At 55.9% G+C, this 22,499-nt stretch overlaps 1 protein-coding gene across 2 annotated transcripts in view; it reads left to right on the top strand.

Moving 5' to 3' along the window:
- The first annotated feature begins 9,243 nt into the window (after nucleotides 1–9,243).
- Nucleotides 9,244–22,499, top strand: part of SATB2 (SATB homeobox 2) — a 138,053-nt gene continuing 124,797 nt past the window's right edge. The window contains exons 1-2 of one of the 2 annotated variants that reach the window (XM_087733752.1): nucleotides 9,244–10,071; nucleotides 13,724–13,942. In XM_087733752.1, coding sequence (XP_087589878.1) covers nucleotides 13,774–13,942 — 169 coding nt within the window. In that variant the 5' untranslated portion in view covers nucleotides 9,244–10,071; nucleotides 13,724–13,773. Of the gene's footprint in view, nucleotides 10,072–12,951; nucleotides 13,192–13,723; nucleotides 13,943–22,499 lie in introns of those variants that run through there. The other variant, XM_087733751.1, reaches the window with a different exon arrangement.

The raw sequence follows: 22,499 nt of genomic DNA, 5'->3' as shown, positions 1-22,499 counted from the left end.
TTTTTACCCTTGAAGATTCAAAGAATGTGGGAGCCCTGTTCTAAGGAGGCCTCTAGGAGGACACACACAGCCCGCATCTCCTCAGACCCTGTCTTGCTGGGAAATCCTTGATTGTACAGAACTGGGGGGGGCAGAGGGCTGACTGGTGAGCTGCCAGTGGCCCCCACTGCCATCTCCAAGAGAAAAGTCACTCCACGGCTGGTTGAGGGTCTTATCCCGCTATACATGTCTGCTCAGATGGCCAGCTGCAGCCTAGGCCTGATTTTTAAGAACTGGGGGAAATAAGTTGTACATTATCCATCAGTCATTAATATATGAAAGAGAAATCCAGCCTGGCAGTTGCACAGTTACTTTCCATGCCTGGTTTCCCATGACGCCTACCTCCTATTTTGCTGCTTTATTAGCTGTTGTTTGTAATTTTTGTGAAGGGATCAGGAAGCTTGTTTTAGCCGCAGAGAGTAAACTGTCTTGGCAGAAATGAGGAAACTGTTAAGAGGGAGGGGCTGCTACATTGTGCGGGTTATTTAATTGTCTTAATCGAAAATATATGAATATAAATAGACCTCAGACTTCCTCTCCTCTCTTTCTTTTTCCAAGCTGAAAGACATCCAAGGCCGTAACAAAGCTGAGGGCTGCCCCGGGTGGCAGGGGGCGGGGGGCAGGCCCCGGGGCGGGGGGGGGGGGGAGAGCGGCCCCGGCGCTGCGCTCCCCCGTTTGCTTTGGGGGAGCCGGCGGGCGCCGGGAGTTCGTTGGGATTTGAGTGTTGAAGCTTTCGAAAGCGGGGTAAATCTGTGTGCACAGGCTGCCGGGCAGGCCCATAAAAGCAGGACTATATAATCAAGGTGGAAATTGAGAAACTGATTTATTTGGTTCCCTTCCTGCCCGGCTCTCGGCTTCTCCCGGCGGTAACGGGGCTGAGACCCGGAGGGGACGGCGGGCGGCAGCCCCTGTGCGCTCCGGGGCCGGCCGCGGCACCCCGAGCCCTGCGGGGCCGGACGGGGGCGGGCAGCAAGCCGGGCTCCTGCCGCCCCGGCTGCACACGCCGGGGAGCCGGGCCGCCGGCGTGCGGGGGGGCGGCTGGAGGTCTGGTTTTGTTCGTAGGCTTGCGACTAGTCCGCAAATATTTGTTTGTCTGTGGTCGCCCCGGAGGCAGCTGTGCCGGGAGGGGCTCCCAGGGCGCTCGGTTCCCAGCCTCGGCGGGTCTTGGGAAGCCTGGGAGCGGGAGGGCTCCGGCCCCGCCCCCGCGGCCGCTTCCCCGCCCGGGCACCGGGACGGAGCTCCGCGCCCCGCAGCGGGACCCGCGGTTGTGTGTTCCGGTGGCCGCCGACCCCTCGAGGCTCCTAGCTGCCCGGCAAGGGGCAGTGAGGACGGAGGGCACGGTCGCCCCGGGTGCAGCTCCCGGGCAGGCGCGAAGCTGCTGACAGGCTCCCCGCCACGGGCACGGCCAGGGCCCGGCGAGCTCCGGCGTGGGGAGGGAGAGCACAAACGGCAACAGGGCCGAGAAGCGGTGGGCCCGGGCGGCTTGTGTAGCGGAGGCATCCGTGCCCCCATCTTTCTGGAAGCTGGACTGGCCGTGTGCTCCCCCTGCACCCCCCACCCCCTTCTCCAGCTGGTAGAGATGCACATCCCTGCAGATCGGAGGAAAGCACCCGGCGCTGAAAACCTGGGACAACCGCCTCCATTTGTAGGCGTGCGAAGGCCACCATAACCTGCCAGAGGGACCCTGGGTGGGGTGAGAAGGACGGGGTTAGCAATGCTGCTTGCATCCTCCCATCCAGTTGCAAGGACTGGCGTTTGCAGGGAGAGTCGACACTCTGTGATAGCGGTGGCAGCGTTTCGCGCACACGAAGCGGGGAAGCACCCACCTGAGAGGGGGCACGCCAGGGGAGGGGGAAGGCCCCGTGCCCTGGGCGCTTGGTAGGGTCGGGCCGCCGGCCTGATGGTGCTTCAGCTCGGTCGCCCTGATCTGCGGGGGGCCAGGGAGAGGCCGATTCGGTTCCCCGGGCTTAGCCCTCCAGCCCGGGGGCCTCCGCCAGGCACAGGCGGCTTGGGGAGGTTGCCCATCGGCAGGGGCTGCCCGCTCTCCCGCGGCTCCCTCGGCGGGGCCAGGGCCGGACCCGGACCCTCTCCCACGGCCGTGCGCTGCGGCGGCGTGCGAGGGGCAGGGTGCGGGAGGGCCGCCTCGCCTTCGTAACGCCTGAGAGAAGCGGCGGAGGGGACAGGCGGCGCTCAGCGGGCCGGGAAGGGGTCTTCCGCTGCCCGCACGCCTGGCCCGCGTCTGGCCTGAGAGGTGCCTCGAAGGGCGAGCGGGGCGGAGGGCCACCGCCGGCACCGGGGGGACGGGGATCACCTCCACCCTGTCCCCCGCCGTGCCGGCCTCGGGACGCGCCTCGCCGCGCAGCACCTGCCGCCCTGCCTCGCCCCGCTCCGCTCCCGCGGGTAGTCCCGCCGCGCCGGTGGCGCCCAGAGCCGCCGAGGCTGAGTCGCAAAGCCCCGATGCTGCTGACGCTTCCCTCCCGGGGCGGCGGGAGCACGTCCCATCTCTCCCCACCCCATAGGAGCCGGAGCCCGGCTCCCCCTGCGTGGGGGCTTCCCCGTCAGTCCGGTGCCTGAGGTAGCCCCGCGTGTGCAGCGTGCCGGCAGGGCTGTGGGCTCCCACCAGTACGAGCAACAGCGTCTGCCCGGGGAGGCGCCGCTGCCCGCCGCGCTGCTCGGCTGGCGAGGAGCCGGCTCGGCTTCGGACTGGCCCGAGCGGGTGCCGGAGCAAGCAGAGGGCTGGAGGCTGGAGCCGCCGGGACGCGGGGGCCACGCCACCCCTCCGAGGCGTGCGCTCCTCTCCCGGCTGGGCGCCCACTCGCGGCCCCACAATGAGAGAGAGGCAGTTGTGTGAAACGCCTCCGGAGCTGGCCGGCGGGGCGGCCGGGTTTTTGAGCAGCCCCTCTCTTGCAAGCGATCTAGAAAAAGCCCAGGGCTGCGAAACTTTGCGAAAGTTGGGCGAATTCCTCCCTGTTGTGCGAGGGGAGAGCGAAGGCGCACGCCACGACCCTCTCTGAGCGGGAGCACGCACGGGAGCCGCTGCACCTCCCCTCCGCCTTGTCCTCGCTGCGGGGGGAGATGCTGCAGCCCGAGAAATCCCGTCGGGTCTGGTTCAAAGTAGGGTGACACAGAGTCAAGGCGCTGACAAACCGCCTTTCCCCCTAGGAAACGCGCGCAGAGACGCCCCAGAAACCGAGGGGCTGCCGTTGTTTGTGTCCGTCTTAGCGAGGCGGGATGCATAGAGCTGTTCCCGGGGACAGAGCAAATACCTGCTAAGAACTGAAGGCGCCACAAGTTGTTGCACAGATGAATTGATCCAGTAATCGTTAGGGCTATAACACCCTTATTTATGCTAAAGCATGTGACACAATCTTCAAAATGTGGTAGCTCCAAGTTACCACCTCTTTATTACTTATACAAGCTAATAGGTGAAGTGACTTTTACGTTCTTTACTTGAAGGAGGCACAAAGAAGCAGACAGGTAATTCCACGCTGCTAATTTTTATGATGTGACGGGTAGGAAAGGGAGAGGTTGAAGTAAAAACTGGGAAGACCGATAATGAAATCTCGGAGTTTAGTTAGTAGTGACCAGCTCAGATCTCATGATTTTTTTTTTTTTCTTAAACTGCGCTTGCAAATATGTTAGAAAATCTGGCACCTTATCTGCCCGCGGGTGAACCGATTTGTTCTGTCCGAAAGGATGATTTGATAACAGGCACCTCTTTCTCCGTCACTGTTTTGAATTCTCGCCCTAACGTTAGCGTTTTTAATCGCGTGTTCGGCTGTCGCGTTTCAGGGTGCGGAGAGAGGGGGGTGGTGGCGGCTGTCGCTCCGGCTCCTGGCCGTGCGGTGCCGGGGAGGATCGCCGCTCCCTTCCGAGAGCGCGGCGCTGGCGGTGCCGTCTGCCGCCGTCAAGTTGCGGTAGCGTTACCGTTCCGCTCGGGTGAGGCTTGCCAGGCTTAAGGCTAAAAAAGTCTCTCGTATACAAAACGGTCAGAATATTTACAGGTAATTGTGACTGTCAAATACTCCGGCGTGTTGACAAAGCGCAGAGATCTCGGAGCGTTTCGTCTCTCGGCGGGTGGGAGGCTGGGGAGGCTGGGAGCCCTGCGAGGGGCAGCGGCCGAGGGACGGGGTTGCCCCTGGCTGCCGGCCAAAGGCTGGCCGGGAGGAGACGGTCCTGTCACCCCGCAGGGGCCGTGTGGCCGAAAGGCGCTTCCCGGGGCAGGAGCGCAGCGGTGGACGGAGCAGCGCAAGCGAGAGCTGCCGTCCCCGCTGGGGACAAACTGGCTTGTTAGATGCTGATTTAGTTGGAGTGATTCCGTGACGGGGAGCAGACGAGCACTGCGCCTGGTCTGGTTTCGTAATGGGATTTCGACCGGCGGGTACCGCCAACCCGTCCCCTTGCAAACCTGACATCTGTCACGGGAGCGCGCTGGCCGCTCTCAGGTCGGCGACCCCGCGCAGAGGGGAGCGGGGTCAGCCGGGGGCTACCGGCGCCGCAGGCCGGGGGAAGCCCTCGGGCTGGTGGAAGAGGAGGCTTCGGGCGGAACCGCGCTCGCTGCCTGACAGCGGTGCGGGGCCGCGGCGGCCGCGCCCGCGCTGCGGGGCTGGGAGGTGGCAGCCCCCGCAGGCGGCCGGGCACACGCTGCCGGCCCGCTCCGCGCCCTGCCCGCCGCCTGGGGAGCGGGGGGACGCGGGGACGGCGCCGTCGGGGGCGGCTGTGGAAGCAGATAGAGCCCAGCGGGCAGAAGGCAGGCAGGCGGGCTCCGGGTGGTGTACCCAGGCCCCCGCTGCCCCGGCACCTGCCTCCTGCCGGGAAGCCACGTCCAGGTTGGAGGGCGCAGCCTCTGCAGGGCTACCGGGGCTGCCCCAGGCGGCGGGCTACCTTTCGGCCACCCTTGAACCTGCTGGGAGTGGGCGGGCAGCCCCAGGCCCGGGGGGATCCCTTCGAGGGCCGAGTACCAACCCCGGCCCCGAAAGCTCTTTTCAAGTGTTTGCGCATATAGGCAGGCAAAGTTTTGAGGCCACGGGAGAAGACGATGGGGTTGTTTGCAGGAGGAAAAGCGACAGGATTTGGCCTTTTCCTGCCCCGGTGCCCCATGCGTGTCCCCTCTGCAGAGAGCGCCCTGCTGAGCCCCGTTGGTAACAGTACAGGGCTTGCGAAAGCCTAAAAAGGCTGAGCGCTACCCCGTCGGCCGCCTGCAGCCTTCCGACTGCCGTGATTTCTCCAGGGACGGGGACCAGCCCGGTTCGTGGCACGGCCGGGGAGGCTCTGCCGTTTGCTGGAGCTGGGCTGCGGGACGTTTGCTGCTCGTGTGTATTAGGGTGCGTTTCCTCGATCTGTTCAACGGCGTTTTCAGCCTTGACAGTTCAATTAAACCTCTGTTGTTTATCTTCACTCGAAATCCGCTGCACTCTCTGCCCCTTTTCTCTGAGCAGCTCCGCAGCCTTCAGCTATTTACACAGCAAACCATAAATCCCCAGCGCGGTCCCGCCAGCCGGCCGGGCTGGGCTCCGCTGCAGGCTGACCTGCCCTTGGCTGCAGCGGGGCCAGGGCGGGCGGCGGGGCCGCCCGCGGTCCCGGCACGGCTCTGCTCCCCCGGCACCGTTCCCAGTGGAAGGAGCCGGCGGGAGCTGCCGCCTTGTGCCGCCGAGCCGTAGGCATTTGGTGGCTTAATTTACGCGGGCAGTTTGCGTGCAAAGATCGGGCTGTCTCAAAAGGCAAAGTTTGGCTTGAAGAGGAAAATGGCAGCCGGCTCTGCACAGAAGCCGGTCGCTAATGAGCCGCGCCGTCCTGGGGAATGAGGGCGGCGGCGCTGGGGCTGAGCGCTGCCCCCCGGGAATCTCCCTGGGCCGGCGCTCGGAAGCGGCTCTGCCCCGCCGGCTCTGCCCGGGTCTCTGCTCCCATCTGGTCTCCGCCGGCCGCAGGAACTTGGAGAGAGTTTGGGAGGCGGTGGTGTCCAACGTGGGCGGGTGATGCTGTGCTTCCAGGTCGGAGCCGGGTGGGGGAGAAGGGCTGATATCTTGCTAATTTACGTAAATCGATGCAATTAAAACGGTTCGTGCCTCGGGGTACGAGTCCTCAGCCCTGCGCGCTCGGCATGTCCTGCTGAGCTCCGCCGCCTCTCGCCCCCACCCCGAGGCTGGAGGGGAGAGCGGGCTCGGCGCGGAGCCCCCCTCCCCCGGCTCCCCGCGAACACCTTTGGGGTGCGAAGGCAGGCGCCGGGCGGCCGGCCGCTGCAGCCCCCTCCCGCATTCGTTCGTGCCGCAACTCGGGCAGCGGGCGACAGGCGGGACGCGCGTTCCCCCGCGCAGCGCGGCCACCGCGGGGTGGGAGCGGGGCCGCCGCCGGCGCGGGCAAACGGCACCGGAGGGGCCCGGGGCTGCTGCGAAGGAGCAGCCGCAGCTGGTGCTCGGGCGGCGGGGCTCGTCTCGGTACTTGTTAGTCACTTCTTTTTCGGATCCAGGGAATTTTCCTTAATCGCAACGAAGGTGGAGAAACTCTTCCTTCGTTTGCAGCTATGAGCTGCTAATTTGAAGGAGAAGAGCCGCAGGGCACAGGCGGTTCGGTCTGTGCTCTCTGCTCCTGACAGTTTACAAATCTAAACATTTATTTTAGAGAAGCCGTACAAAACCGAAGAGTCTCGCAAGTCTGTTAAGGTGAGGCGTGTCGATGAGCGTGAAATCTCACGGAGGAAATCTCTTGCGGCTCGCACCGCAGCGTGTGATTGCGGGAAAACGCAAACCCGCGGCCAGGGCGACAGCCAAGAGCTGGAGACGAGTGTGAGGAACAAGGGGGAGCTGCAGATCGCAGTGGGGAGCTGGAGGGCGGGAGGGACCCCGGCAGCGGCCGGCTCAGCCCCGCACCAGGCGCCCCGACCTCCCCTCCGCGCTGAGCCGGCCCGGCCCGGCGGCGAGCCCCGCTCCCTGCGCTCGCCTCGGCCGGGGCTACGCTGCCTTCGGGGCACCGAAATACGGTGTAATAACAGCTCCGGCCGAGTCCTTCCCTTCCCTGTATACGGCTGGCTGTAGAGATTTCCTCTCTATAGTCCGCAGCGGCTTCTCCATGTAACTACCGTTAGCGGCAAAAGACTTACAAATAAAAGCAGTGAGGGGAAGGATGAAGGCGAGGGTAGGGTCTGCAGCGCTACTGCCGTCCCGAAACCGTTTAGTCGCAGCTCGGACGCCGTAAAGACGATTTTGGTTCTGTTTTTTTCTTTTTCAACGGGCACAGTGAGAACGAGCCGCGGGGACCCCGAAGGGGCCGGAGGCGGCCGGCGGGGCGCAGGGCGGGCAGAGCCCCTCCGCCGGCTCCCGCGGGGCCGAGCGCGCCCTGCGGCGGAGCCGGGGGCCTCGCCGAGCCTCGCCAGGCGCCCTGGCGGCCGCCGCGCTCCCCGTCCAGGCAGCCGCCCGCTTGGGCCGGCGGCTGGAAAGCACCGGCGTGCGGCCGGGAAACGGCGATGGCCCGACCCGTGCTCCCGCCGGCACTGCCAGCTGGAGCCAGAGCTCTCCCCTCGAAGGGCTGCGGGCAGGGCTGGGCTCGTCCCGCCGCTGGGATCTGGGACATTTTCGTTTCGTTTTAGCTTCACCTCCTAAACCTGGCGCCGAGCGAGGGACCGCGCTAGCGCGGAGCGGCGCCTGCAGCGGCAGGGTTAGACGGCTCGTCCCCGGGGCCGAGAGCTCGATGGAGGGGCCGCTCCGCCGAGGCGCTGGGGGAGGCCGGCTCCCCAGCTGCGCAGGGGGGAGCGCGAAACAAGTGCAGCCGGGCGGGGGGTCAGTCCCCAGGTGCTGCCGGCCGCGGGTTTTCCCGTGCCGGCCTCTCTGCCCTGCCCGGGCCGCGGGCGAGGAGCGCGGCGCTGCGGGTGCCGGAGCCTCGACGGGACGGGGCGAGGCGGCAGGGCCGAGCGGCGCTGCCGGGGCGAGGGCGCAGCGGGGGCCGGCGCGGCGCGCAGGAGGGGCCCGGCAGGCCCCGGCAGGCCCCCGCGGCAGGTGCTGCTCGCCCTGCCCGGCCGCACCGGAGCCCCGGGCGGGCGGGAGCCGCGGCCGCCGCGGGCTGCGCCGGCGCCGGTGCCCGCGCGATGGCGCTGTGCGAAGGGGAAGAGGCCGGGTCGGGTCGGGCGGGTGGTCCGGTCCCGGCCCCGAGGAGCGGCCGCGGGCCCGGGTCCCGCCGCGGTGGCGGCCGCTGGGAGGGGAGCCCGGGCCCAGCAGGGAGCCGGCAGCCCTCGCCTGCGGGAGCCGCCCTGCCCTTCCCGAGCCCGCCTGCCCCGGTGGTGCCCGCTGCGGCCGCCGCCCCCTCGGGGACTCGGCGCTGCCCCGCCGGGGCCGCAGGGCCACCCCGCTCCCATCCCGCGGGCCCTGGGCCTCGGGGCTTCGAGGTGGTGCCCGCGGGCGGCGGGCCGGCGCCCCCCCGGGACCCAGGTGTGCGGCGGCCGGGCCCCCGCCTCGGCCCAGGCCGCAGCGCTGCGCCGCGTCGCGGGGGGCCCGGCCCGGGCGAGCCCCGCAGTGAGGCGGGCGCCCCGCCGCCGCGGCCTCCGGGAGGCACTGGGCGGAAGGGGAGAAAGAAGGAGGCGAGAAGAGCGCGGGGGAGCCCGGCGGATCCTGTCAGGCACGGCGGCCGGCTGTCGGGCACAGCTGCGCGGGGCGAGGGCGGCCCCGGCCCCGGCCCGGGGGCAGCACCGCGGGGCTTGGCGGGCGGCGGAGGCGCGGGAGCCCCCGGCAGCCCCAGCTGCAGCCGTCCGCCTCCGAAGCCTGTGCAGGCACGGAGCTGCGATCGCTGCCATGCGTTTTGGCTTTAAAAGCGGTAGTTAATGAAAACCAAACCTTTCCAAGGAGGTGTTTTTGTTCGTTTGTTTTGTTCAAATTTTTTTTTGGCAATCAACCACTTGAGGCGTCCATAAACTTCAGTAACGGGGAGCGCGGGGACTCGGAGTGCACCAAATCCTGCCCTCGCCAGAGTGCAGGAGCACAAAATTATCGTACTGGAGCTCGTGTTAGAAAAAGAAAAAGATGTTATTAATAATAATAATAATAATAATTTAAAAATCCATTTCTTTTTATAGCGAGATTGAGGACGGGTGGGGGAAAGCGATGGGAAATAATCGCCCTTTTTTCCAGTGGAAATAAAGACAACATGTGAAAATCATGCACTGGGGGGGAGGGGGGAAGAAAAGCATTTGTAATTTGAAACAGAAAGAAAAGGCTTTTATTGGGAAAAATATATAAAAGAAAAATAAGCATCGTGTATCATAAAATCTGTCTAAATTAAATGATGTTTACAGAACAGAAGTTACCAACCAGCAAAATTCATACGGACTCGGTTTGGTTTCCCCTCGGTTTTACTAACAAGCCCCTTTGCTTCTGCGTCGAAATTTTCAAAACAATTACCGCTCCCGATTTCAAAGTTAAAAGAGTATTTTCTGTAAGCGTTCAGTTTGTAAATACAGAAATAAACACGTATTTGGCAATCCTGATATTCCAGTGAACACGCAAATGAGAAACCAGCTGCCGGTGGGGAAAAACCCGAACGTGAGAGAAAGGTGCAGGGGATTCATTGCAAATAAAGCAATCGGTACATATATATTTAAATGTATTTGATTGTATGCATTATTCAAGTGCCCTTCTGACTAGTTTAATAATTTAGAATCGATAGTTTTCCTAAAAACTTTATAAAATATTTACACTTAATAAAATATTAATCGATTAACAAGCCAGTCGTACTCTTATAGGAGCTTTGCTAAAGTCCTGTAATCGCTCTGTCGCCACACGTCTCGCTGTTAAGGAAAGGATCACTGACAAAATGTAAATGAAGATCTTCAGACGGTGGTGTTTATAAAATAGCTCATTAATGGGCTTGGATTGAATCTCTCCATCCATCCACATCATCAGATATAATAATAGTAACGAATCAGACAGGGAAGATCCTGGCTAAACCATTGGCATTTTTTTTTTTTCCAGAAGTACTGAAGTCCTAAATCACCAATTCTTCTAACTTTCTGGCCATTGATCCGCGGGAATTCGTAGTTCAACATCAAAGGTAAGAACAAAACATTATTCAATTATTCGATAGCTGGTGGAAAATGTTAACTTCCATGTAAGAGCTGCTGCTGAGCTTTATCAGATTTAGGGGAAAAAAAAAGGGAGAAAAGTTAGCTCGGGTTATTTAAAAAGAAAAACGAGAGTTCTCCAAACTTTGAGGCTCCTTTCCGGAGGGGACGGCAGGAGACCTGGCTGGCGGCAGCCGCCGCGCTCCCTCCTCCTCCGCAGCCTGCGCGCCCCCGGCACCGGCGCTCGCTCCTCCGACAGCTCCCGCGGCCCCGGCCCCGGCGCCCCCGGCCTTCCGCCGCCCCCCACATCTTTTCTGGCTCCCCCCACATTTCAGCCGGCGGTAGGACCCGGCTCCCACCCCCCTTCAGGGCTGGCCGTCCCGGGGCAAGGCTGGCACCGCGGCCAGACTTCGGCGGCGGGTCCCCCTGTCCCGTCCCAGGAGGGGAGAGACGCGAGTCCTTCGGCCGAGGCGGGGGAAGCCGCGCTCGGCGCTGCTTTTTTTTCAGGGTCGGACGTGGAGCGAAGGGATTATTGCTCTTACCCTGCCCGGGGATCCGCTGCTTCTCCCGGCACCGCTTCCAGCGGCGGCCCGGAGCCCACTGGGAGCCCTGAGCGCTCGGCGGGCGGGCGGGCGGGCTGTCGCTGCCGCTCGGAGGGCGGGGGGGGGGGCGGGCAGCGCGGCCAGCGGCGGCCGAGCTCCCGCGGGGACCTGCCTTTCCCCTCCTCCAAATCCCGGGGCAGCACCGGCGGGGTTCGCCGCATCGGGACGGCCGCTTGCGGGCTCGGGTCTCCCGCTGCAGCCCACCCTCCCCTCCCCGGGCGTTTACGGGGCGGACGGAAACCTGCCGCTAGGGCTGCCCGGTGGCGGTGATGGTCCCGCCGTGCCCGGGGGGGGGTGTCTCTGCTCCCCCCCTCGTAGCCCCCTCTTTTTTTTTTGACCCTCCGGCGCCACCGTAAAAGGCAGAGCTCTTAAGGGGGCACGGCGGGGAGGGCGGCGCCCCGCAGGGAGCTTAGCGGCGGACGGGCGGCGGGGGGGGGGGGAGGCGGCGGTGCCCGCCCCCCCCCCCCCCTCCCCCCCGCCGCCCGTCCGCCGCCCGCCCCCCCCCCGCGCCGGAGGGGATTTCCTCGGTCCACCTTAACGCGGGGCTCGTTCCCGCCGCCGGGCGGGCGGGGAGGGCTCGGCGGTGCGGGGCCGCCGGCTCATTCCCCTGCGCCCCCCGGGCCGGGCAGGGGGCGCTGCGAGCTGTCGGGGCGCGCCGCCGGCCATGGCCCCGCCGGGGGAAGCGCCCGCTCCGCCACCGGCCCCGGGGAGGGGCGCGGGTGCACCTTGCACCCGAGGGAGAGGTGACTGCCTGCCGGGCGACCGCTGGCCTCACCGGGACCGGCGAGGAGCCTGATCCCGCCCCGCCGCGACTTCCCCGCCGGAGGTTTCCCCTCCCCGCTGGCTGCGCTTAAGCCAGCGCTGTCGTGCCCTACCCGGAGCTCCGCTATTAAATAATTCAGCGGCGGCGGCGGCAGCAGCGCTTCCCTGCTCGCTTCTCACCTCCTCCCGGCCATCAATTATTCAGGGCCGGCCCGGTAACTGCCTGGAGCCGGGTGCGGTGAGGAGGGCGGCTGCGGGGCCCTACCTGGGGCCGGGCCGGGCCGCTCGCCCGCTCTCGGAGCCCCGGAGGAAGCGCGACCGGCCCTCGGGGCGGCAGCCCCCGCCGCACCACGAAAAGTTACTGCGGCCTCGCCCCGGCGGGGAGAGGTTGCGGCAGGGTCCCTGCCGTCGCTCGGCTCCCCCGGGGGGGGGGACCCCGGGTGGCAGGAGGCGGCGAGGCCGCACCGGCTGCGTCGGAGCGACCCGGGCGCCTGGACTGGATGCCGGTGGCAGCTTTGCTCCTGCCCGGTCGGTCCGGTCTCCCCAACTCCGGCTTCGCCTCTATCCCTCCCCCCCTTCTTCTCCCGGCTCCTCCTCCTCTCCTTCCCCCTCGGCCCTCCCCCAGCCCGACTGCCCCTGTCCTTGCGCCCTTCTGCCCTGGGTCCCTCCTGTCACCGCCGCCTCGTCCTGCCGCGCTTCCCCTTTCCCACCCAGCCCGCCCTCCTTCCTGCCTGCCTGCCTGCCTGCCTGCCTCCCTCCCTCCCTCCGTGGGGCACCGCACTCGCTTTTCGTGTGCGAGATGTATTATTTATTTATCGGTGTTTAATTTCCTGCCAGGTGGGGCTCTGCCTCCCACCCCTGCGCGCAGCGGGGCCGGCCGGGCCGGGCCGGGCCGGGAGGAGGTGGGCTGCTGCTGCGCGCCCGTCTGCGCCCGGTCCCCAGATAGCACCGAGCCTCGGTTTTTGCGGGGGGGCGGGGAGGGGAGGGGGAGGGGTGTCGGAGGCGAGGAGGGGTGGCGATGTTTGGGATGCACAGCCCTGGGACGGGAACGCCGCGCAGACAGACAGGCAGACACACACACACACACACACAGGCGCGCACACACACCAAACCCGAAACCAAGGACAACCCCAAAAAGGACTCACTCTGCCTCGATGACTCAACGCAACTAATAACCGTTTCTCCGCTCTCTGTGGCGAGTCCCTCCTGCCGCTGCTGTCGCTGGCAGAGGAGGGAGCGATTGAAAGTGACACACCGGGGGCCGCCGCCGCCGCTTCCCCGCGCCGCCAGGCACCCTCCGCCGCCGCGGAGCCCGGGAGAGCGGCGCTCCCTCCTCTTCTCCTCCCCCCGTCTCCCCCGGTATTGATTTTCTCCGCTGAAGGTGTGAGAAGTCGGCTCCCGCTCCCCGCTCCCCCGCGCCGCAGCCGGCGGCCCCGCGGCTCCCCGCCCCCTCGCCCCGACCTCCCCGCTCGGCTCGGCTCGGCTCGGCTCGGCTCCGCTCGCCACCCGGGACCCTCCGGGAAGGGGCTCTGGCCCCTGCCGCCCCGCGCAGCGCGGGCAGCCGCCCCGGCCCCGCCGCCTCGGCACCCCCGGAGGAGGGCAAGGAGGGGGCTGGGGGTGGGGGGAAGGAGTAGCGGGGAAGAAAGCGGCGTGAAAAGGAAACAAGAAAACTTTCCACCCTGGATTCTCTACTTCTGATCCATGGACAGAGCCCAACTCAGCCAACTTACAGACAGGCTATAAGCAGTAAGTATAGCGGCAGCTCCCGGGAGCCGCTCGCTAGAGGCTTCCTCGGCAGCAGCCGGCTACTCCCTGGCTGCACAGCTGGCCGGCGCGGGGGGGCCGTGCCAGCGGGGCCGCCCGGACTGGCAGCCGCTTCCCCGCGGCCCCCGGGGGCGGGCCGGGGCTGAGGCCGGACCCGGGGCGCAGCACCTGGCGGCGGGCGGGTGGGCTGCCCGCCCCGGCCGGCCTGCCCGGCGCGATGGGGCGCGGGGCGCCGCGCTGCCAGCCCCCGCCCGCGGCAGGTTGGGGCCGGCCGGCGGGACCCGCGTCTCCGCCGCGGCGGGCCGGGCGGGTAAGGCGGCCGGGCCGGGGCCGAGCCCCTCGCTTTTAGCGGGGCCGCCTCCGGCGGCGGGAGCGGGGCGGCATCGCGCCCGGCCGGCGCTCGCCCGGCCTCACCGGGCTGAGCCGCCCGGGGGACGCGCGGCGGGGACCCGGGCGAGCGGGGCCCGATGCCGGGCGGCGGCCGCTGAAGCGCCCCATGTTTCTCTCGCCCTAGGTCCGTGCTCCTTCTACTGCGACCTGCCAGCGGGAGCCGCGTCTCCGAGCATGGAGCGGAGGAGTGAGAGCCCCTGCCTGCGGGACAGCCCCGACAGAGGCAGCGGCAGCCCCGATGTCAAAGGGCCCCCCCCCGGGAAGGTGGCCAGGCTGGAGCAGAACGGCAGCCCCATGGGCACCCGCGGGAGGCCCAACGGCGCCGTCACCAAGCCCGTGGGAGGTAACCGTGCGGCCGCGCTCACGCCGGCACCGCCGGCCCGGCCCGGCTCGGCTCGGCTCGGCGCGGCGGCCCCGCAGTCCGGGGCGCGCAGAGCGGCGTGCCCGGGGCGGCATTGCGGGCGGGTCGGCACCGAGCGCGGAGGTGCCGGCAGGTTCGTGTGGCGGCCGGCGGGCTGCTGCCCGCTGTCCCTGGCGAGCCTGCAGCCGCTCCGCACCGCTGCGGGGTTAGGGGCCCGTGGAAGGACTTCTGCCGAGCTCTGCGGCGCGCAGAACTCGCTCGTTAGAAGGCCGCCTGCCCAAAGAGGCCACCCCTAGGCCCGGGCTCTAGCTAGGCGGCTCACAAAAGGCCAGGCCTAATCCTGCTGGAGGGCAGCTGGGGGAGAGCTGGGCCCTGCGCTCGGCGCTTTCTGTGTGAGAACTGGCGGATCGCCGCCGGGGCAGCCGGCGGGCATCCCCCCCGCCTCGCCGGCGGCTCCCGCAGGGCACGGCGCGGCGGGCCCGGGCAGCGCCAGCAAAAGAGGGCATCGCCTCCAGGTGAGGTACGAGCAGCCTGGCTGCACTCACGGGGGCGGGTGAGATGGGCTAGGTGTGTTGCACCCACCGTCACAGCTTGGAGAGGGGGCTCTCCAGGGTGGAAAAAATGGTAGCGTTTATGTTCGCATTTAGGGATTTTTTTTTTTCTTCCAGTAGATAGGATTTTGTAGCAGTTGTTGTAAAAGAGGACAGGGCAAAACTCGTGCGAGGTTCAGCTCTTTCAGCAACATTATTGAGCATTAGTTTTGCAGCATTCCTGCAATTCTCTAGAACGGTTTAACTTTCATACTTTGCTATCTGGTTGCTGGTCAATTTTGTGTTAAGAGCACGTTGAAGTGACATGCGTGGTTGCTTTTTTTTTTTCCTTTTCTTCCAAGCAGCTAAACTTTCCGGTCACTTCTGCTAAATGCCCTCTTTTTTTCATCTTAACTCTGATGCTGTTGCGTTTAATGCAGTGCAGCCTCGTGTTAGGAAAAATGTACTTAAAAATCTTGTAATTAGCCTGATGTTGCGAGCAAAATACCGCAGGGCAGGCCACGAATGACTTTACCTTTTTTAAAAAAATATCTCTCTGTATTTGTGTTTTAAAATGTGCAGAGTGGTAACACACGAATGTAGTTGTTTATACACAAAGAGTTTGTGTAAATGACATTTCAAGAGATACTTTGATATGGTCGTCACATGACTCTCTATTACGTGAGGTTTATTTAGCGATTTTACCATTAGATGCTTGTTTTAGACCTCTTTGGCTCAATAGGCTTCCTAATTGCTGAAGTTTGCTAAGGGGCGGCAGATTTTATTTTATTTTAAAAACGTAGGATTCATTTATATACCTAATGAAGGGTAAGAGATCTCACCAGTTTTTTATGTTTCTTGGGTGACTATATGTCTGTTTTTTAAAGCTCTTCTCCATGTTCTTCTAATGTACGGAAAAAGAAGAAGCAGCTTTGCAGTGAAAGACTTGTAGTTCTATTCCACTCACAAATTGGTGGGGAAATAATTTGTTGCATAATTTTAAAAATGAACTAGTTAATCATATAAAAAGTAATATATGTAGTTTTGGATGCCTTTCTTGAGACTGAGGCATTATAGCTGCTTGATTTTAAAGAGAATGTTAGAATTGGAGTTAAAATCTTTTTCCTTGGGGCATTTATAGAAATATACTTTAAAGGAATGCTTTTAAATGTTTTGGAATATATATGTTGCTTTCTAATTGCAGCTGTGTTAGCCAAGAGAAATCCACCGGCTTTTATAGTTATATCGGTGGTTCAGCTTGCATCTGGCCTGTTAAGTTATAGAAGATTTCTTCCACTTAAGACAAAGACCCTCATTTCTGAAAGCAGACTTTTAAGAGCCTACATTTTCATTCATTACGCTTCAGCTCATTTATAAACTTGGTGTAGACTGGAGTGTAAAAGTGTGGGGGAATAGGAAATGCAGGAGTAATTTTTTTCTTCTTTTCCTTAGCTGGCGTTCTTTAAACACTCTCAATCTCTTTGGTTTTAGGCTGTTCATAATAAACTTTATTCATTACTCCTTATTGATACTGAAAGCAAGAAGAAAATTATTCTTGTCTGAATACTTACCTAGGTTCTATAATACTCAATACTAAATTAGTTAAGGCAGTTTTTTTTAATAAGATAATGGTGCTGTTTAAAATTGATTTCATTTTTTTTTTTCCTCCTGGAAATGCTCTCAAGATAAATCAACATAGCTAATTTCCAGATATTTTTTCCTCTGCTCTTTTTCAAGTTTGATCTTTAAGAACCTGTGTGACCAAGTGATGTTTTTCTGAATGCAGATCGCACCGTTTCGGGTATTTCTGGAAGTCTGTATCTTTGCAGCGATCGCTGCGGTGTTAGTGATTTTTTTCCCTTGAGTTATGAAATGCAGCTGTAGACGTTCGCGGAAAGGCTTACTTTTAATATGCTGGCAAATTAGTATAAAACTTCTCTTCAAATAAATATTAATAAAGGCTCTTTTAGTGTTGTTCCTAGCGTTTGATAAAAAGGAAACTATTGAAAGTCGTAGTGAAATGACATCTAAGGCTTCGGCTGTCAGTCTTTCAGTTTATTCTTATTTTTCAAGATTTAAAAAGCGCTAATATTTATTGAATGTGAACTTCATTTGGGAGAAAAAATTGAAATACTTTACTGGAAACTAGAGACCATTTTAGTTTTGATTTTTTTTTTTTTTTTTAAATTCTAGAAAGTGTATCTATCTAAAGGTTTTGAAAGCAAAGACAGATGCTGGCAATTCTTTTTTTCATCTCGTTTTGGGCCTTAGATATGTAAATGCTGAAATTCCTTCTTACTTGTCAAGTGGCTTTTTGGTGTAATAATATCTGTTTCTGAACTTAATCCCTGCGAACAGAGCAATGAGTTCTCAGCTAACTGGTGCTATGATGAGACTGATGACCTTTGGTAACAAGTTTTATAATCGTAGTGTTTGCTACAATTATTTTTCCAGTGACTTCCCTGAGAAACAGAGAAATATTATAGTGCTGTAGGTGTTTTTAGCTTTCTCTATAGATTTATGAGTGAAAAAGTGTTTTAAACTAAGCTTTTGTAGTGCAGACAGAAAATCAATTGTTCTCATAAGAAATTTTGCCTTATGAGTCTCCTTTTTTTTTATTCCTAACCTGAATGTACTTAATTCAAAGGGCCATTACAGCAGCTGTAATAAACTAGTGAAGGTCACTAAAAAGATAAACGGGGTCCTAAAGGTTGTGTTTAATAGGGGATTTAAAAGTTTCGGTACTGTTTACGATGTTGTTAGCATCAGTCCAATGTGTTAGAGTCCAATTTTGGTCTGCCTGACTAACCCAGCGCTTTCTAAAATGCTTCAGCAGTTATCTAACCAGACTCTTTTAAAACCTGTATGTAAGAAGGCACAAATGCTCAGATGTTCAGGAGAGGCAGGTTTTATAAAGGTCCCTGGGAAAAAAAGGCTAATATCGCTTTAAAAAACATATGAAGCCTGGGAGAGAGTTTAGAGCAAGCAAGAGCACTATAGTGTTGACAGCTTTATATCCCTGTTGGGTAACATTCACTTACTAGAATTGGCGTCTCCTCTCAGTTAGTAATTCACTCCATAAGGATTAAAAAAAAAAAGGGGATGATTAATGGTTAGGAAACTTATATTTACAAAATTGTTGATTGCAATTCATGAACCTGTTTGTGTATTAGTGGATGTGCATATATATATATGTATGTGTTGATTTTGAAGAGCGTATAAAATAAGCATCCAAAGCCTCTGAATGCAGCTTAAAATGCCAGTATGCAGAATGAGCTGTTTTGAAGTTTGGTTTTGCTGAAACAGAATCACAGAACCAAAATATAGCCAAGACACACGTTCAGATTTGGAGCAGGAAATGATTGCAAAAAATTTGCTGGTTAGATTAGTTTGACGCGGTCTGATAGTGATACATTCTTATTCATTTAACTGTTAAAATGTGTGATTTAATTTACAGAACATTAATGGAGGAGAAAACTTTCAGACAATTCAAACTAAATTGTATGATTGGGTTGTTAATCTGTGGCTGTGGTTACTGTGCTCGTCCAAAGTCGGATGTACCAGAAATGTGGATGCAGTCAGTCTTCGGAGTGCTGCTGCTAATTGCTGTAAGCCCCCAAAAGTTCTGATGTATCACGGTCTTGTCTGCTTAGGTGTAGTTAGAAATCTGTTTTAATATATCTCTGGGGCGACAGACATGCTGACCGAGGATGGCTAAAGAGCTGTTTGTCAAAATTCATTCGAAGTATTTCTGCAAAAATGTTACCAGGTTTGTGCTAGCTTTTATATATTTTACAAGGATTTAAAGTACTTCACTGGAGAGAAAATCCACTTCTGTGCAGACGGAAGAGTGCAGCTTGGTCAAATTTGCTCCTCTGTTCTAAACGGTTAGTTAACATTAAACTCTAAATGGCATCCTGAACGGAGTAAGGAAGCATGTTTCACTTGTCCGTATGAATTGAGTAAAGTGAAAGGTTAAGTTTTAGATAGTCATCCTGCCTAGATCCTAGATGAGGGATATCTTCCTGCTGCCTGAAAGAAGTACGTAGCTATTTGAAGGAATTAAACGCATCAAGATACAGAAGCGTGAAAGCCACAAATCCTTGTTAGTTCAGGAACCAGCAGTATGTGCATATATTTTATGTTTTATCTGTCGCAGAATAGCTGGAAAATGTTGCCTTGTACTTCGATATAATTCATTAGGGATTATGAGGAAATGTAAATTCTTGGATTTTAAGCATTTTTGATACCTAATGAGGAAGAGACCTCTAATTTAACAGCAACAGTAAGAAAAGCAAGGCAGTGATTTCTTTTCATGACCGATGGTTAAAAATGAGTTACTGGTCTTTTTGCTGATTTCCACCCCCCACCTCCCTTTTCCAATCAGATTATGTCATGTAAGTAGAATAAACAGAGCAGTCACTCCTAGAGGGTCATGTAGTGTATCAGCTGGATTTTTGCTGAGGTAGAAAAATAGTCTTTCTTTATGTGTTTTCAGTACTTGGTCTGTTATTAAAATAAAGACACAGTTGGTTAAAATATACGTGCAATTGAACATACGCATTAAACAGAATATAGGGTATCCACCCATTCGGTGACCTAGGCATAATTTGATGTTTAGAGTAATTTTGGAACTCTAAGTTGCATCTGCAGAAAGCCACCGACAATTTTGAATTCAAGATTTAAGATGAGCCGTAGTAAGATTTTATTTTTTCCCGCAACAGTTCCCAAGTGTTTCGAGTCACCTCCCCGCTTCCTCCCCACCCCATATCCATGGCCACATTAGTTAACTAGATGCTATTATTCTCATCATGAACCAAAGGAAAGAAAAAGAAACCAACATCTTTGAAAAAGTCAGTGTTAATTCCCCCCCATCCCCCTTTATAAGTTGGGTCCTGCCTTTTCTTAGTTTCACTGGGATAGAACAGAGTAATTTTACTGTCAGTTATTTATAGGGTGTTTGTTGGAAAACTCCCGTTAAGGTGATTCTGACAGTGACTCCTCAGAATTGCTTTTATGCCTGAAGAAGATGGCAAAATCATATTAAAAACTTAAAGATGCCAGTGAGGAAATGTATTTTCAAGAAATTAAATAGCGACTTATTTCTCACTCAGAATTTAGATGAAGGATTTGGACATTGAAGGAAGAAATACAGTATTAAATTTCTATTGTTATGAATAAACACTTAAAGGTGAGGTTTAAAGATTCCTTTCCTTTCCTAAATACTTAATTTTGGAGAGTCTTTATATTTTATTTAAATTACTTTACTGTACTGAATATTTTATCTAGATTTAAAAGTAGAAAAAAAACTGGCATGATGTAGTTGTAATCAAGTCATCATTTCAACAGACAGCTATGTCATATTTAAAATTTCTCATTTGTAGCACAGACTTTCAGATGGTATCAGTTACTTTAAAATATCTTTAAAAGTATCTGAGTTTAATACTCTTCATGGAGATGCTAGTCTGAATATTTATTTTTGCAGTTACTTTCCATTATTGCTGTTCTCCTTAAAGCTGGGGAGGAAAAGGGCCACAACGGTGACTTGGAGCTTAAGTAAAATACTTGGACCAGTCAGATTTTTGTCACTCGCATTGACGTGGAAGATGGTAATACAACATGGCATCTATGATGTTATAAAATGAAGACAGTTTTACTGCAGTCATGTATTTATATCCGCCAAACAGCTGTGTGACCTGTTTAGAAAAATTCTTATTTTTGTGATTGAGCAGTTCCCAACCTGCTTTTAAATCTTATTTTTAAACTTTTCAAAATAACTGAAAATCTGTAAAACTTAGGAAGATTTTATTTCGAATCCCAAATTGCAAGGCATAGATAAGTTAGGCCTTTAATTACCATGCCTCATCATAATTTAGTTAAATTAGTAACTACTGCTGTGTTTTAGGATTAAAGGCCTGGTTTTTCAAGGTATAAAGTATTACCAAGTCCCTTTGAATTGATACGATGGGGGTTTGCTCAAGATAACCTGTGCCTGATTCAGACTCTGTAACCACCGAACAAGCGTGCTCTCCTTTTGAAGCTCAAAGTGGTTTTGAAACCATCCCGCTGTGTTGAACAAGGAACCGATGCCCTTTCTAGCTTTGAAAAAATTGTCTTGTGGTAATTGGTTCCTACTGTACGAAATGTCCTGGGTCAGATGCGCTGGTCCCCACGATGACATGTGTCATTAACGCAGATGTAAGAAATAGTCACAGCAGACAAAAGGCAGCTGAGTATTTGATGGCTTTTGAGAAATGTTTTCTAGCCTCTAGCCATACTAAAAAAAAAATTGCCCTCCAACAAGCTTTGTACTTGTTGCAGAATGCTCATCAGCGACGTCTCTGCTGTGGGGTTACATACAAATGAGTTTACATTGATTAGTGGTACGAAAGAGAGAAAATACGCTTTGCTGTTTAATTTGGGGGAATTGTTACCCCCTCTAGATGAGGTTCTTGTGGCCATTCGCAAAGTGTTGACTGCTTTAATGTGTGATATGTTCTCAGGCAGCAAGTCATGTTGTCCATGTTGTTGCAATTCTATAGTTAGGAATTATTTTTTTTCCAGAGTTCCTGAGCTTTATACAAAAGCATGTATTGCAGCTGTTGTGTGTACTTTGTCCCTGTCTTCATTTGCATTGATGCAAATATTAGTAAGGGAAAAATATTTAATTTCATATTTCCAATTTTATGTCCTTTATGTTAGAGAACTTTTAAAAAAACATAAACTTTTTTCTTTTTAAATGCCTGTACTAGCTCTGCTGGTATCCCCTGAAGATTTACAAATATACCGAGATGTCAGCGTTTGTCTATTAGCAATTTAAGGCTGCTGACATTGTGAAACCCTTATAGACAATGTTTGAAAGATTTATGGTGGGTTTTTTTTTTTTTTAAGTGCAATTCTCACTCTGATTTTTAAACATGTGAACACTGATTTTGCTAATATCTGAGGACTTAAATAAAACCCCCTTCCAGGAGGCATTTCTACTTGGAATAAGGCTACACAAATAATTTACAGGATTGTTTAAAAGACGGAGTGTGAGCCCTGCATTGCTCGTATCCTAAGCCAGATGCTAGGGCAGAGATCTTCTGGCTGAACTCAAGATATATTTTAAATTTCCTGGCAAATGCTGAATGATTATTGGTGTTACATGCAGCCATGTTAGGGAAAAGAGAGGATTGTCATTATTTGTATGAAGGGAACAAAAAGAACTTGAAGAAAAGAGACAGGTAGCTCTAGATAAAAGTTTAAGCATATGACTTGTCTTCTAAATAGAAAATTACCTGGCTAATAGTAAAAATTGTCAGTCATTTTGCTCTAACTGATATCCTTGTATCAGATGGACATGCAATATTAAACAGCCTGAGCACAACTGTACCTTGTTAGTAGCAATGTCAGCAAGGTAGAAAAGCTCAGAAAAAGATAAATAAAAATAACCTGTCAGACTATATTTTATATGAAGCTGAGGCATCTCTTGAGATAACCATACGCCCACTGCATTTTCAGAGTGCAGTAGAAATGTCTCCCACTTAAATATGCTCCCTCCTTATTTGTTCCCTGAAGACACACACTGAGATGAAAAGACACTCTATTGACAATAAACCTTTTCAAAAGGACTAAATCTGGCAAGAAATGTCGGGAGGGGAGTTTCTTGTATCAAAACCCATGATTTGTATCGCTGCATACAGCCACAAGGTTACTTTCTCTCTCTCTCTCTGATGTTCTGTTTCTATTTGTATAATGTTGAGAAGTGGCTGGATTAGTCTTTCTTTACGTATGTACGGCCGGCGCTTCACTCTCTAGAAGTCGCTGACTTTGTCTGCATTTGGATGGAAACTTCAGATAAGTGAGGAAGCTCGCATAGAAGTATTTACCATCATGGTAATCTAAACTCACAGAGAGTGTTTTGTCATAAATTCAGCTGACAGGCATATATTGGAAATGAAGCATGTCATTTTCAAAACTATAACCAGGCTATTTTTCGAGAGTAATATAAATTCATATTTTGAGCA

This window comes from Nipponia nippon, unplaced genomic scaffold (genome assembly GCF_047370975.1).
Source record: "Nipponia nippon isolate SJK-2023a ecotype South Korea unplaced genomic scaffold, ASM4737097v1 scaffold_5, whole genome shotgun sequence".
NCBI classification, from domain to species: Eukaryota; Metazoa; Chordata; class Aves; order Pelecaniformes; family Threskiornithidae; genus Nipponia; species Nipponia nippon.
The sequence above is the reverse complement of the archived record's forward strand: the minus strand, read 5'-3'. Positions and strand labels throughout refer to the sequence as shown.